Raw genomic sequence first — 11,654 nt, forward strand, 5'->3', positions numbered from 1 at the left:
GTAGTGCGAATAATGCTTGATGGTATTTTTTTTTTCGCTTGTGTCAAAAAAAAAAAAAATTATTCAAGTATACATGGAAACTAGTTGTCTTAATTGTTCCTAAAAATGTGAATTGTATCTTGCAGAGGATGATGGGAGTAGATGGTGTTCCCATGCTGAATGGCTCAGGGGTCCATGGGGGAGATGACTACCAACGCTGGATGGAGACCAGAGCCGCACACGAGAAACCGGCCCACAGACACGGCGGAGAGACCTTCTCCAACACACTACCTGTCCGCAAGATTGCGCCTGTAAAGCCCAAGAACACTCTGGGTAAGTTAAGGAACTTAACTTCGACAATGCAAACAGTAACTCTCTGATCATGACATCTGGAAGATTTCAGTGCTGTTTATTCAATACCCAGCATCTCTATATGACTTAATAATCCGCCGTCTGTATTTATAGCTGTGTCAGTGTCTGTGCACCTGTGCGTTTCTCTCTCACTCTCTCCTTGAGAAAGTAGTGAGTATTCCTCTAGTGAGTGGACAATAACAGGGCAAACACTGCTGGAAATGAAAACAGGGCAGAGCAGGTGGGAATAGAGAGGACAGCTTTAAAAATGGATAGAAAATAGGTGAAGGGTATAGTTTCTCTTTGAGGGAAGTATTTTTAAGAAGGAGCGGAAACGAAGTTCTTAAGTGGCATTCACGACCTTTAGGTGGAATTTTAAAAATGTTCCTAAACCTACTGAGCTGCCTTGTTGCCGACTTAGGCAGCAATGAAATCTTATAAGGTGACCGATTTGAAGGGAGCAACTCAAGTAGTCCTTCTCACATGCAGCAAATAAACATTTTGACTAAACTGATTCCAATAGTTTGACGTTAGTATGTTAAAACGATTATTCTGTATTGAAAAATACAACAAATATATAAATAAATATTAGGTAAAATAGTTCATTTTTAATCTATTGGATTGTACGATACGTTTTGAATGAAATACGTAATTTTTCTGTAATTTTTCTTCTTGCATAGTTATAATTATTTCTAATTTCTGACCCCAGCAGAGACACAGACCCTCCCCAGGTCTAGCTCGATGGCTGCTGGGCTGGAGAGAAATGGACGGACACGCGTTCAGGCCCTTTTCTCTCATGCCGCCGGGGACAACAGCACACTCCTCAGCTTTACGGAAGGAGACATCATCACACTGTTGGTGCCTGAAGCCCGGGACGGCTGGCACTACGGCGAAAATGAGAAAAACAGAATGTACGTGTTATGTGTCTTGTTAACTTCACAATAAAATTTGCTCATGCATACAGAAAAATTAGAAAATTTTTAATTTAAGAATTTGATGAATCAGAGAAACTGCTTCAAATTCCACGTTGTATGTGTCCTATCAGGAGAGGCTGGTTCCCGTTCTCCTACACCCGCGTGATTCCTGAACCAGACAGCAATAAACTCCACGTCAAGTGAGTCTGTTTGAATATTGAGTTTACAAAATCCCTTTCAATGTTTAAATGCCATTTAATATTGTGCTAACCTATGAAATGCATCTAGAGAACTACGGTCATGAGCTGCTTAACACCATAAAGCATGCAATTGAGAAAGGCTTTAACGTTGACATAACCAATCAAACCTGACCTTGCTTACGTTATTCATGCACATTCATAGTCTTGTTGTGATTGATTCATCGGTGCATGTTATTCCAAAGAGAAAAGCCTTCATAACCGTTGATTCAAAATAAAATGTCTTGCTCTTCCTATGACAAGATTTTCCCTTTTACTAATGCCACTTAGATGATGTTAACAAAAAAGGCTGGGTTAAATACAACCCAGCGCTGGGTAAAATATGGAAGAACCCAGCGATTGGGTTACTGCCCAGAAGGTTGGGTTAAACATTTAACTCAACTGTTGATTGAAAAAAACTCAGCATGTGTTCTGTCCGATATATACCTAGCACTGGGTTATATTTAACCCAGCATTTTTTTAGAGTGTAGCTATTTAGGTCAAATTTTAGCAATTGTGCATTACATTTGGCTCCATTCTAATGCACAACGCCCACTTTCTTGATTCAGTCATTCCCAATGGATAAAATAAAGTCCTAAATTTTTCAGAAATGTCACGTTACAGAAATGAAATCACGCTAATAGTGCATATATCTGTGTGTTTGTAGTTTGCAGCATAACAGGAGCAGCAGCACAGGAAATCTTCTGGAGAGAGAGATGGCGTTGCCGACACCTGATTACGGCATGCCCACACGCTTCCTCGCCCAGCAGCAGAGCACACCACACAGCCGACAGAGACCATACAGCGTGGCTGTGCCAGGATTCTCACAAGTAGGCTATGCACACACACACACACACACACACCCTGCCCATTCTTAATGCAGTGTCATTCTACATCCAATACACAATGATTAACCTTGACAGATGTATGGAGATATTAATATAGCTTTCTATAAAAATGTTAATAGTACTGAAGCATTAATCACCTTACGTAGATATTTATCAAACATGCTGAAATATAGCGGGGCGACAGTTCGATTAATGCAGCCCAATCTCCAGCTAACTGCATAGAGGACGTTCCAGGACATTACCCTAAACCGACATCAGTTTCCACCTGTGACCATGTGTTATTTTAGCAGCCTGAGCCCACATTAGAAAAGACCTGTCCTGTTTGATTAAACTTCCCTTTGAGAGGCCATTTTGAGACATTTACAAATAGATGGGTTTGGGGTGGGAACAAAGAGAAACGACTGCAGTGAGAGAGTATTTGTCTGTGGAGGTCTTCAGTCTTCACTTTAAATTAAATAAATTTTTATAAAGGTACAGATACATACAGCAGCCTTAGAACATTTAAGATATTCTTCAAATGTATTAGTTTCAATATAACAACCTGGATTTCACCAGGAAAATAGCTATAGAAGCTGGCATGGCGTTACAAACAAACTAATTCTAGGGTTAGTCTTTGGCATTTAAAACCATCATTTATTTTTGAGAATGGTTTGAATGAAAAACGTTTGTACTACACTTTACTGAAATAAATATACTTGCAATGGCATTACAGAATCAGAATTAGCTTTATTGCCAGGTATGTTTGCACATACGAGGAATTTGTACACAATATATGTTAGGAACATATAACATATATTGTGTTTTTGAAACACAATATATGTTAGGTGCAAATTTGAAATGGAATAAGAATGTGTGTTAAATAAAAAATAAAAAGTGTGATTAGGGTTGTGTGTTTCATGTTTGTTAAATGTTCATGAGATGGATTGTCTGAGGGAAGAAACTGTTCTTGTGTCTGGTCGTTCTGGTTCTCAGAGCTCTGTAACGTCGACCAGACGGTAAAAGTTCAAAGAGGGAGTGTGCTGGGTGTGAGGGGTCCAGAGTGATTTTACCAACCCTTTTGCTCACTCTGGATAAGTACAGTTCTTGGAGAGTGGGGAGGGTTGTACCAATGATTCGCTCAGCAGTCCGGACTCTGTAGTCTTCCGAGGTCAGATTTGGTAGCTGAGCTGAACCAGACAGTTAATGAAGTGCAGAGGATGGATTCAATGATGGCGGAGTAGAACTGTCAGCAGCTCCTGTGGCAGGTTGAACATCCTCAGCTGGCGAAGGAAGTACAACCTCTGCTGGGCCTTTTTAGCAATAGAGTCAATGTGAATGTCCCACTTCAGGTCCTGAGAGATGGTGCTGCCCAGGAATCTGAATGACTCCACTGCAGTCACAGTGCTGTTCATGATGGTGAGTGGGGGGAGTGCAGGGGGTTTCTCCTGAAGTCCACGATCATCTCCACAGTTTTGAGCATGTTGAGCTCCATGTTGTTAAGACTGCACCAGACAGCCAGCTCCTTAACCTCCTGTCTGTAAACAGACTCGTCACTGTCCTGGATGAGGCCGATGACTGCGGTGTCGTCTGCAAACATCAGGAGTTTGACAGAGGGGTCTTTAGATGTGCAGTCATTCGTTTAGAGGGAGAAGAGCAGTGGGGAGAGAACACAGCCCTGGATGTGTATTTTCCCAGCCTCACTAGCTGCTGCCTGTCTGTCAGGAAGCTGTTGATCCACTGACAGACGGAGGTGGGACGGAGAGCTGAGTTAGTTTGGGCAGGAGGAAGTTTGGAATGATAGTGTTAAAGGCCGAGCTGAAGTCCACAAACAGGATCCTCACATAAGTCCCTAGTCTGTCCAGGTGTTGCAGTATGTAATGCAGTCCCATGTTGACTGCATCATCCACAGACCTGTTTGCTCTGTAGGCAAACTGCAGGGGGTCAAGTGATGTCCTTTAGATAAGCCAAAACCAGTTTTTCAAATGACTTCATGACCACAGATATTAGAGCCACAGGTCTGTAGTCGTTAAGACCTGTTATCTTGTGTTTCTTTGGGACAGGGATGATGGTGGAGCGTTTGAAGCATGAAGGGACTTCACACAGCTCCAGTGATCTGTTGAAGATCTGTGTGAAAATGGGGGCCAGCTGGCTAGCACAGGATTTCAGACAGGCTGGTGTCACAACGTCTGGGCCTGGTGCCTTGCTTCTCCTGTTCTTTTTGAAGACCTGGCGCACGTCATCTTCTCTTATCTACAGTTCAGGTGTGAGGGAGAGGGGGGTTACAGGAGGTGTGAATGGTGTTTTTTCAAACCTGCAGTAGAACTCATTCAGATCGTCTGCCAGTTGTTGATTCTCCACAGTGCTGGGGGATGGTGTCTTGTAATTGGTGATGTCTTTCAGACCTTTCCACACTGAAGCTGTGTCACTGGAAGAGACCTGGATCCTTAGCTTATCGGAATAATTCCTCTTTGTCAGTTTGATCTCCTTTTCCAATGTGTATTTGGCCTGTTTATACAAGACTCTGTCCCCATTCCTGTAAGCATCTTCTTTGGCCTGACGGAGCTGTCTGAGTTTAGCAGTGAACCATGGTTTCTCGTTGTTATACGTTAGATGAGTCCTGGTAGGAATGCACATATCCTCACATATCCGCGTTTCTAGATCTGAACAGCACATCTTCTTTAACACTGTTACATCTGTACACCACCTTTCATTGATGTAGACGCATGTCCTGCTACTGCGCAATTTCCCTGTTGATTCCGCGTCGCGATCTGCTCTGATCGGCATTAAGTTAGAAAGATGAATTGCGCTGTCCGGGTTGGCGTCATTCAGCCAGGTTTCCGTGAAACACAGAGCAGCAGAGTTTGTAAAGTCCTTGTTTAACCGGGAAAGCAGAAGGAGTTCGTCCGTTTTGTTGGGTAGAGAGCAGAGATTAGCCAGATGGATGCTAGGCAATGGCATTCTAAATCCGCGCTGTCTGAGCTTCACGAGCACGCCGGCTCGCTTCCCCCGTCTGCACGTCCTGAAGCATCTAAACAGCGCCGCAGCTCCGCCGACTACTATGTTCAGCAAAACATCCGAATAATCGAAAACTGGTTGGAGATTTTGTGGTGTGTTCTGCCGAATGTTCAGCAGTTCTTCCCTGGTGAAACTGATCGTGTTTGACAAACAAAAAACAGGAAAAACTAACAAAAACACTAAAACAACTGGAGAGCCAAGCACAATGGCTGCCATGCGCGGCACCATCTTGAGAAGTATTACATACTTAAATATGTATGAATAAGCACGCAAATACTTTTGGAGCAGCATCGAAATACATCAGAAGTAGGGTATTGCTATGTAACAAAGCCAGCGACAAATATCTCATCTCAACTCTCTCATCATTACCCCCGGGTCCCCTCCTTAGTGCATTCGATATTTATTCAGTTTTGCTTGGAAAAAAGGACATGTATGGCTGTTGTGTTTCTCTGTTCTCCTAAAGTCAGTGCTCAATTGGTTCTTTCCATTGTTCCGGTTCAGGATGCACTCAATGACCTCCTTTTTTATTTCTGGATACAGCAAAGATGCTTTAACTATCATCAATACTGCAGTTCATAAGTATTCTGCATTCTTCTACTGCCATCTACTGGACATTTGAGGAAAAGTAGATGACTAAAAGATGTTCTATTTTTCTTCACAGCAAGGGTTGGAGTACGAGTCTCGATTCCAAACGAGGTAAGACCTACATTTTCACTTACTCATATGCCAACTGAACAGAAACAGTATTGTAAAAAGCATTTTAGTTTGTCTGTAAGTTCTTTCTTTGTTTTCTTTTTATTTGACTTATTCTTCTCTGGTTTTATTTGAATTTAAAAATCCCACATATTTTGAATTTTGACTATGGCAAGCAAAAAAAGTCTTGTTTGCTTGACCTGCAGCCGGAACAGACGAACATAGCTGACGTTTCTGAAGGTCTAGCCCAAACATAAGGTGGGCGGGTGGCCAAACGGCACCTAAACCCATATTGAACAAGGGAGAAACCTCTGATTGTTTAAATGGGTTTCATAAACCAATAATATTGTGTAGTCAGTCGTTTTTGGTCTTTTCCCATAGATGAGAGCCATACTTACTCTCTTGAACATGGTGTAGCCATACATTGTACAATACAAAAAAAGTTCATTCAAATTGATAAAGCACTTTGTGTGACATCGCTATATATAAATAAATAAATAAACCCTTCTGGGTCATCTATGGGGAAGACCATTCCCGGCTTTTATTCCAAATTCCTTTAGCATCACAATTTAAAGTAGGTATAGGATTAAATATTTTAAAAGATTTTATTTTTCCATTTAAGTTCCCATTCCATTCTTGCTTTTGCTGTCCATGTGTGTTTGTCTTAATTAGTCTTTTAGTATCTTTTGTTCCAACTTTAATTTCTGTAGGGAAATTCATGAGAAGCAGTTTTTCACATGCTACCCCCAATATTTTCAGTACTTGCTGTACACAGCATTTAGATTTGACCCCCATGATGCATTTAGAACAATGGGCTCCATTTTCACAATACATGTGTATGGGTCGGTTTAAAGCTTTTTCTGTTTTCTGATTAGTATACATTAGATTTGCTTACATTTTACTTCTGAACCACACACACACACACATGACTTGTAGGAAATGCAGCCCATCACATGTTTGTGATGTGCATTAATAGAGATTAGTATTAGAAGTAACATTAAAGGGATAGTTCACTCAAAAATGAAAAAAGTTCTCTTTTACTCACCCTCATGTCATTACAAAGGACATTTTTCCTTCCTTTGACCACAAAACCAGGATTCTAGGTTCAAAAAACTAATTTCTTATATATTCATAAATCTCATGAACCCTATTCGATGAATCTGACTGATCTGGTTCTTGAGTGATCTCAACTTTGAAGGGAAAGGTTATCAGTGCACAGCATAAATTTCCATCTGTTTCTCAGTTGACATAATTGGATCCAGAACACTTGCTGTATAGTGCACAAGTCGTAAGGACTAATTTTTATTCTTTTATGGTGCTTTTGCCCGATCAGCTGCAGTCCTCGTTCAATGAACCTGGGAAAAAAAGAGAGCACCAGTACATTGGTGTTCCACATAAAGAAAGTCACACAGGTTTGGAACGTGTGAGTAAATGATGACCATTTTCATTTATGGGTGAACTATTCCTTGAACATCAGTGCTTTATGCTCTTTGTGCTTCAATGTGTCTGTGTCCAAAGCCAACCTGGCAGCATCTCCCTCTCTTTGTTCCACAGTGCGGAGGTCAAATTGATTTCTACAGTGTGAGAGGACAGACAAACACACAGACACCACCCTCCCCTCTGTCCCCACACACTCCCCTGTGTTCCTTTATCTCTCAACAATCCATCCCCCTTCACTCCACCCTCAGAGGAAGAGGATCTAGATCCACCCTTCCCACCTACTAGTTCCCTTATTTTATCCCAGTTGGAAGCAGCCTAACGGAACCGGAATACTGAGTATTCCATGTTGACTTTCCTCATTATACGCTCCTATCATAAGGATGTTGAACTTACTTCAGTAAACATGTTAAATTGTCTTTATGTATCTCTTGCCTGTCTTTCATGCATGTACATGCCAACAATGTATAAATGCATAACTTTTGCCATCCAGGGGTCCACGGATTTAAAGGAATAGTTTACATGAAAATAAAACTTCTGTTGTTCACATGATTTTATTATATTATTTTCTTCTATGGAACACAAAAACACTTATTTATGAGATTGAAGTCGTGTTTTTTTTTTCTAAAGTGAATGGTGACTAGATTTTCTCTGAACAAAATGATTTATTCTTCTTTGGTCATGTTGGAGTTTGACAGCAACTGGTCCCCATTCACTTTCACCTGAGGGAAGAGAGCAGCTCAGAAATCAAAATTTCTTGTTTGTTTTTTTTGTTTCTGTGGAAGAAAGAAAAGTTGCATAGGTTTGAAACAACATGAAGGCAAGTAAATAAAAAACTTTTTGTTGAACAAAAAATCTTAAATGAAACCAATGTGGTAATATGATTAAATTTATTGTTTGTAACAATACCGGTGGGTTTATCCAAGTATAAACGACTGTTAATTATGAAACTCAGCTGAGAAAGACCGTATTCTGTACATTGGTAAGTTTGCATATTTAAAAATATATCTATATATTCAGGTGTTTTTTAATTATTCCTTTTACATTGTTCGACTGAATGAAACTGATGTAATTATCCACAACTTTTAGTGTTTTTCCATTTCATTGCTTATATTGCTGATGTAAAGGGTCTCTGTAATATCACAATATCTCACCTGGAGACCCTTCAGAGAAGTATCTGTTTTCTAAATGCGTCAAGTGTTGTAGAGCAGGACGGTGAATTCTGATGTGCGGTACATACTTGACCTTCCCTGAGTCTCAAGTGAAGATTGCGTTTGAAAGCCTAGAAGTTGAATTGGAACAAATTGTTTAAATATAAATGACAAAAATGGGTTGTTTCTGGAATTCATGGTTCATGCATGAAAGAAAAGACAACTGGTACCTTTACATATCCATATCTCATCACCATTCACGAGTGAAGCAATAAGCAGTGAGAAGCTGTGTGTTAGTGATTTCACCGCAGATGAGAGGTGTATCCCTCTTAACCATGGTAAATCACTGTAACACATGGTAACAAGCGGCTCATTGCTTGTGTGAATAAAAGCAGAAAGGAATGAACAATATGTGACCCTGGACCACAGTCTTAAGTCGCTCGGGTATATTTGCAACAATAGCCAAAAATACATTGTATGGGTCAAAATTATACATTTTTCTTTTATGTCAAAAATCATTAGGACATTAAATAAATATCATGTTCCATGAAGATATTTTGCAAATTTCCTACTGTAAATATCTCAAAACTTAATTTTTGATTAGTAATATGCATTGCTAAGAACTTCATTTGAACAATTTTAAAGGCGATTTTCTCAATATTTTGATTTTTTTGCACCCTCAGATTCCAGATTTTCAAATAGTTGTATCTCGGCCAAATAATATCCCATCCTAACAAACCTAACAAAGACATCGATGGACAGCTTATTTATTCAGCTTTCAGATGATGTATAAATCTCAGTTTCGAAAACTTGACCCTTATGACTGGTTTTGTGGTCCAGGGTCACATATAGTTTTAATCTAGGCCATTTACGGTTGCCAAGAAACATCTCTAGATGTATGTAGATTTATTTAGCTCATCAAATCAGATTTTCTCATCTGCACTGATGTTTGTGTTGCGGTCGTTTCAGCGATACATCCATATTAATGATGTGCCAAGTCTTAATATTAGTATAATCCATGTGATCCAGTGCCTTGTACATAGCACACAATATTGGTAAATACTATAACTGATAATCGAATGTTAAATTGTAAACATGAGTTTTTCAGATTTTTTCTTTGACATGGATACATTGTTTAATTTGGTTCTACAAGATCCCTGTGGATCCCTGTACAGATTTTAGATTCGAAACATATGTAAAAACAGCAATAATCAAATTTGATACCATCCTTTTTTGTTTAGTGTAAATTTAAACATGATCTTTTATGCTTATAATACACAACACTTGTGTGAGTTTTTTAGCCTTTTTTCACAGGAGTGAAAGCTGAAGTCTTTTAGTTCCAGTGTTGTAATGAAAGGGAACTGATCAAATGCTTTGAAACAGCCTTTTTCATAGAAACAAAATGCTTATGATTAAGCTATAAAAGAGAATGTTTCTCTAATGTGATAGAAACACCACATTGCTTGTCTGGTCTAGTAACTGATTAAAGGTGCACTGCTCTATATTTTGTCTGTATTGTACTTGAAAAGTCGATTTATTGTTGTACATGAAGGTAATGCACAATTAAATAAAAAACACCTTCATTATTACCACAAAGTATGCGTGGAGACGTCCAGATTGTACACTTGCTTTCACTTTTCTCATGTTTTCCTTCACCAAAGATCCTGCCAGGTTCTTTGTGTCTGTCTGTCTCTCCTCCAGCTATAGTTTATTTTTGCTTTTGCACTGTTTGTCTTTTTCTGTGTGTAACTAAACCAACGTCTTGCTGTAGCTCTGCCAACACTCTCCATCTCTGTTTTGATGAATTTAGAGACAAAAGCAGTAAGGTATCAAGGACTGGAAGCCAGTGCCAGTGTTTCTTCTTTCTGCACTAGAGTAAAGGCTATGGTACAGCCGCCACACTCAGAGAGAGCTCCACCTCGGTCATGATATTTATGTCGTTTTCTTCTGGAATGCCCACTTTTTGGATGTAAAAGGAGAGAAAGTACAATAATTGTACAGCAAAGTATATATACACTCCAATATGCATGTATTTGGGCGACAACAGAACAGTGTAATGTTGCTAAATGACCATGTGACTTTCTACTCTTGAAAAGATGAATAAACATTTCTTCAGATTAAAGCGGTGTAGTCATTTCTTAGCTTGAATTTTTATGATTCTTGTCATAATTGGATTTCATATCGATGACTTTATGGTTATTGACTTGCCATGAATTGAATATTGAGAAATAGAGATGGTCAACAATTTAATTAATTTGTCTCTAAATTGATCTGTAATTGTCAGCTGATGATTGTTTTAATCTTTATATCTGTGCAGTTTTTATGGTTGTCATAATGTTCAGATTGATCACTGCAGAAACTATCAATCTGAAATGTAATTTTATTACATTCTTCATCTAGAACAGCTTTCACTGTGCTACTCATTTTACTCTTATTAAACATGGTCAGCTTTTGAATTATATGTCAATGAAATGTTCAGAATAACATACTAAAATACTATTCCTGCATTATATTTAATGTACATGGGCACACAATTAGGGAGAAAAATTGTAAAACAAATTTTACTACTTTTTTAGTACTTTTTAAGTAATAAATACTGCCAAATGATGAACTAAATTCAATAAATATTTACAAATTCTTGCAAAATGGTAGATTTTTATGACTTTTTACAGTGCAGTCAGTGCTATTTTATAATTGGCCATTTTTGAACAACACTAGACAAACATTCCAAAATATCTAATAATTTGAAGTTTTTTTTTAATCATATGGCATAACTGAATTGAACTGATGTTCAACTCACTGTAAAAAGTTGCTCTACTTTGGTTTGTCCTTCTGAAGTTTATGATCTTGTACCATTTTCTGTAAAGGTGGCTACTGATTTTTATTTTATTTTTTACCATTTATAGTATAGTTTCTTACATTATATAAGGCAAATAGTCAAATTCCAGGACTTTTCTCATTTTTTCAGTGTGGTTCCTGATTCCGAACGCTTTTGAGTGAGTAAACTATGCAGTTTAATCTCCATGATCATTTATAATTTTAATGTATAGG

The 11,654-nt window shown here is 38.8% G+C and overlaps 1 protein-coding gene across 6 annotated transcripts in view; it reads left to right on the plus strand.

Moving 5' to 3' along the window:
* Positions 1–10,722, plus strand: part of LOC306858116 (BAR/IMD domain-containing adapter protein 2-like) — a 57,180-nt gene extending 46,458 nt beyond the window's left edge. For 2 of the 6 annotated variants that reach the window (XM_079398516.1, XM_079398514.1), the window contains exons 8-14: positions 126–312; positions 1,040–1,241; positions 1,376–1,444; positions 2,148–2,310; positions 5,984–6,018; positions 6,222–6,273; positions 10,414–10,721. In XM_079398516.1, the coding sequence (XP_079254642.1) occupies positions 126–312; positions 1,040–1,241; positions 1,376–1,444; positions 2,148–2,310; positions 5,984–6,018; positions 6,222–6,240 (675 nt within the window). In that variant the 3' untranslated portion in view covers positions 6,241–6,273; positions 10,414–10,721. Of the gene's footprint in view, positions 1–125; positions 313–1,039; positions 1,242–1,375; positions 1,445–2,147; positions 2,311–5,983; positions 6,019–6,221; positions 6,274–7,569 lie in introns of all 6 variants that reach the window. The other 4 variants (XM_079398511.1, XM_079398515.1, XM_079398512.1 and 1 more) reach the window with 3 other exon arrangements.
* Positions 10,723–11,654: the final 932 nt, after the last annotated feature.

Source organism: Barbus barbus (genome assembly GCF_936440315.1).
Source record: "Barbus barbus genome assembly, chromosome: 38".
Lineage (NCBI taxonomy): Eukaryota > Metazoa > Chordata > Actinopteri > Cypriniformes > Cyprinidae > Barbus > Barbus barbus.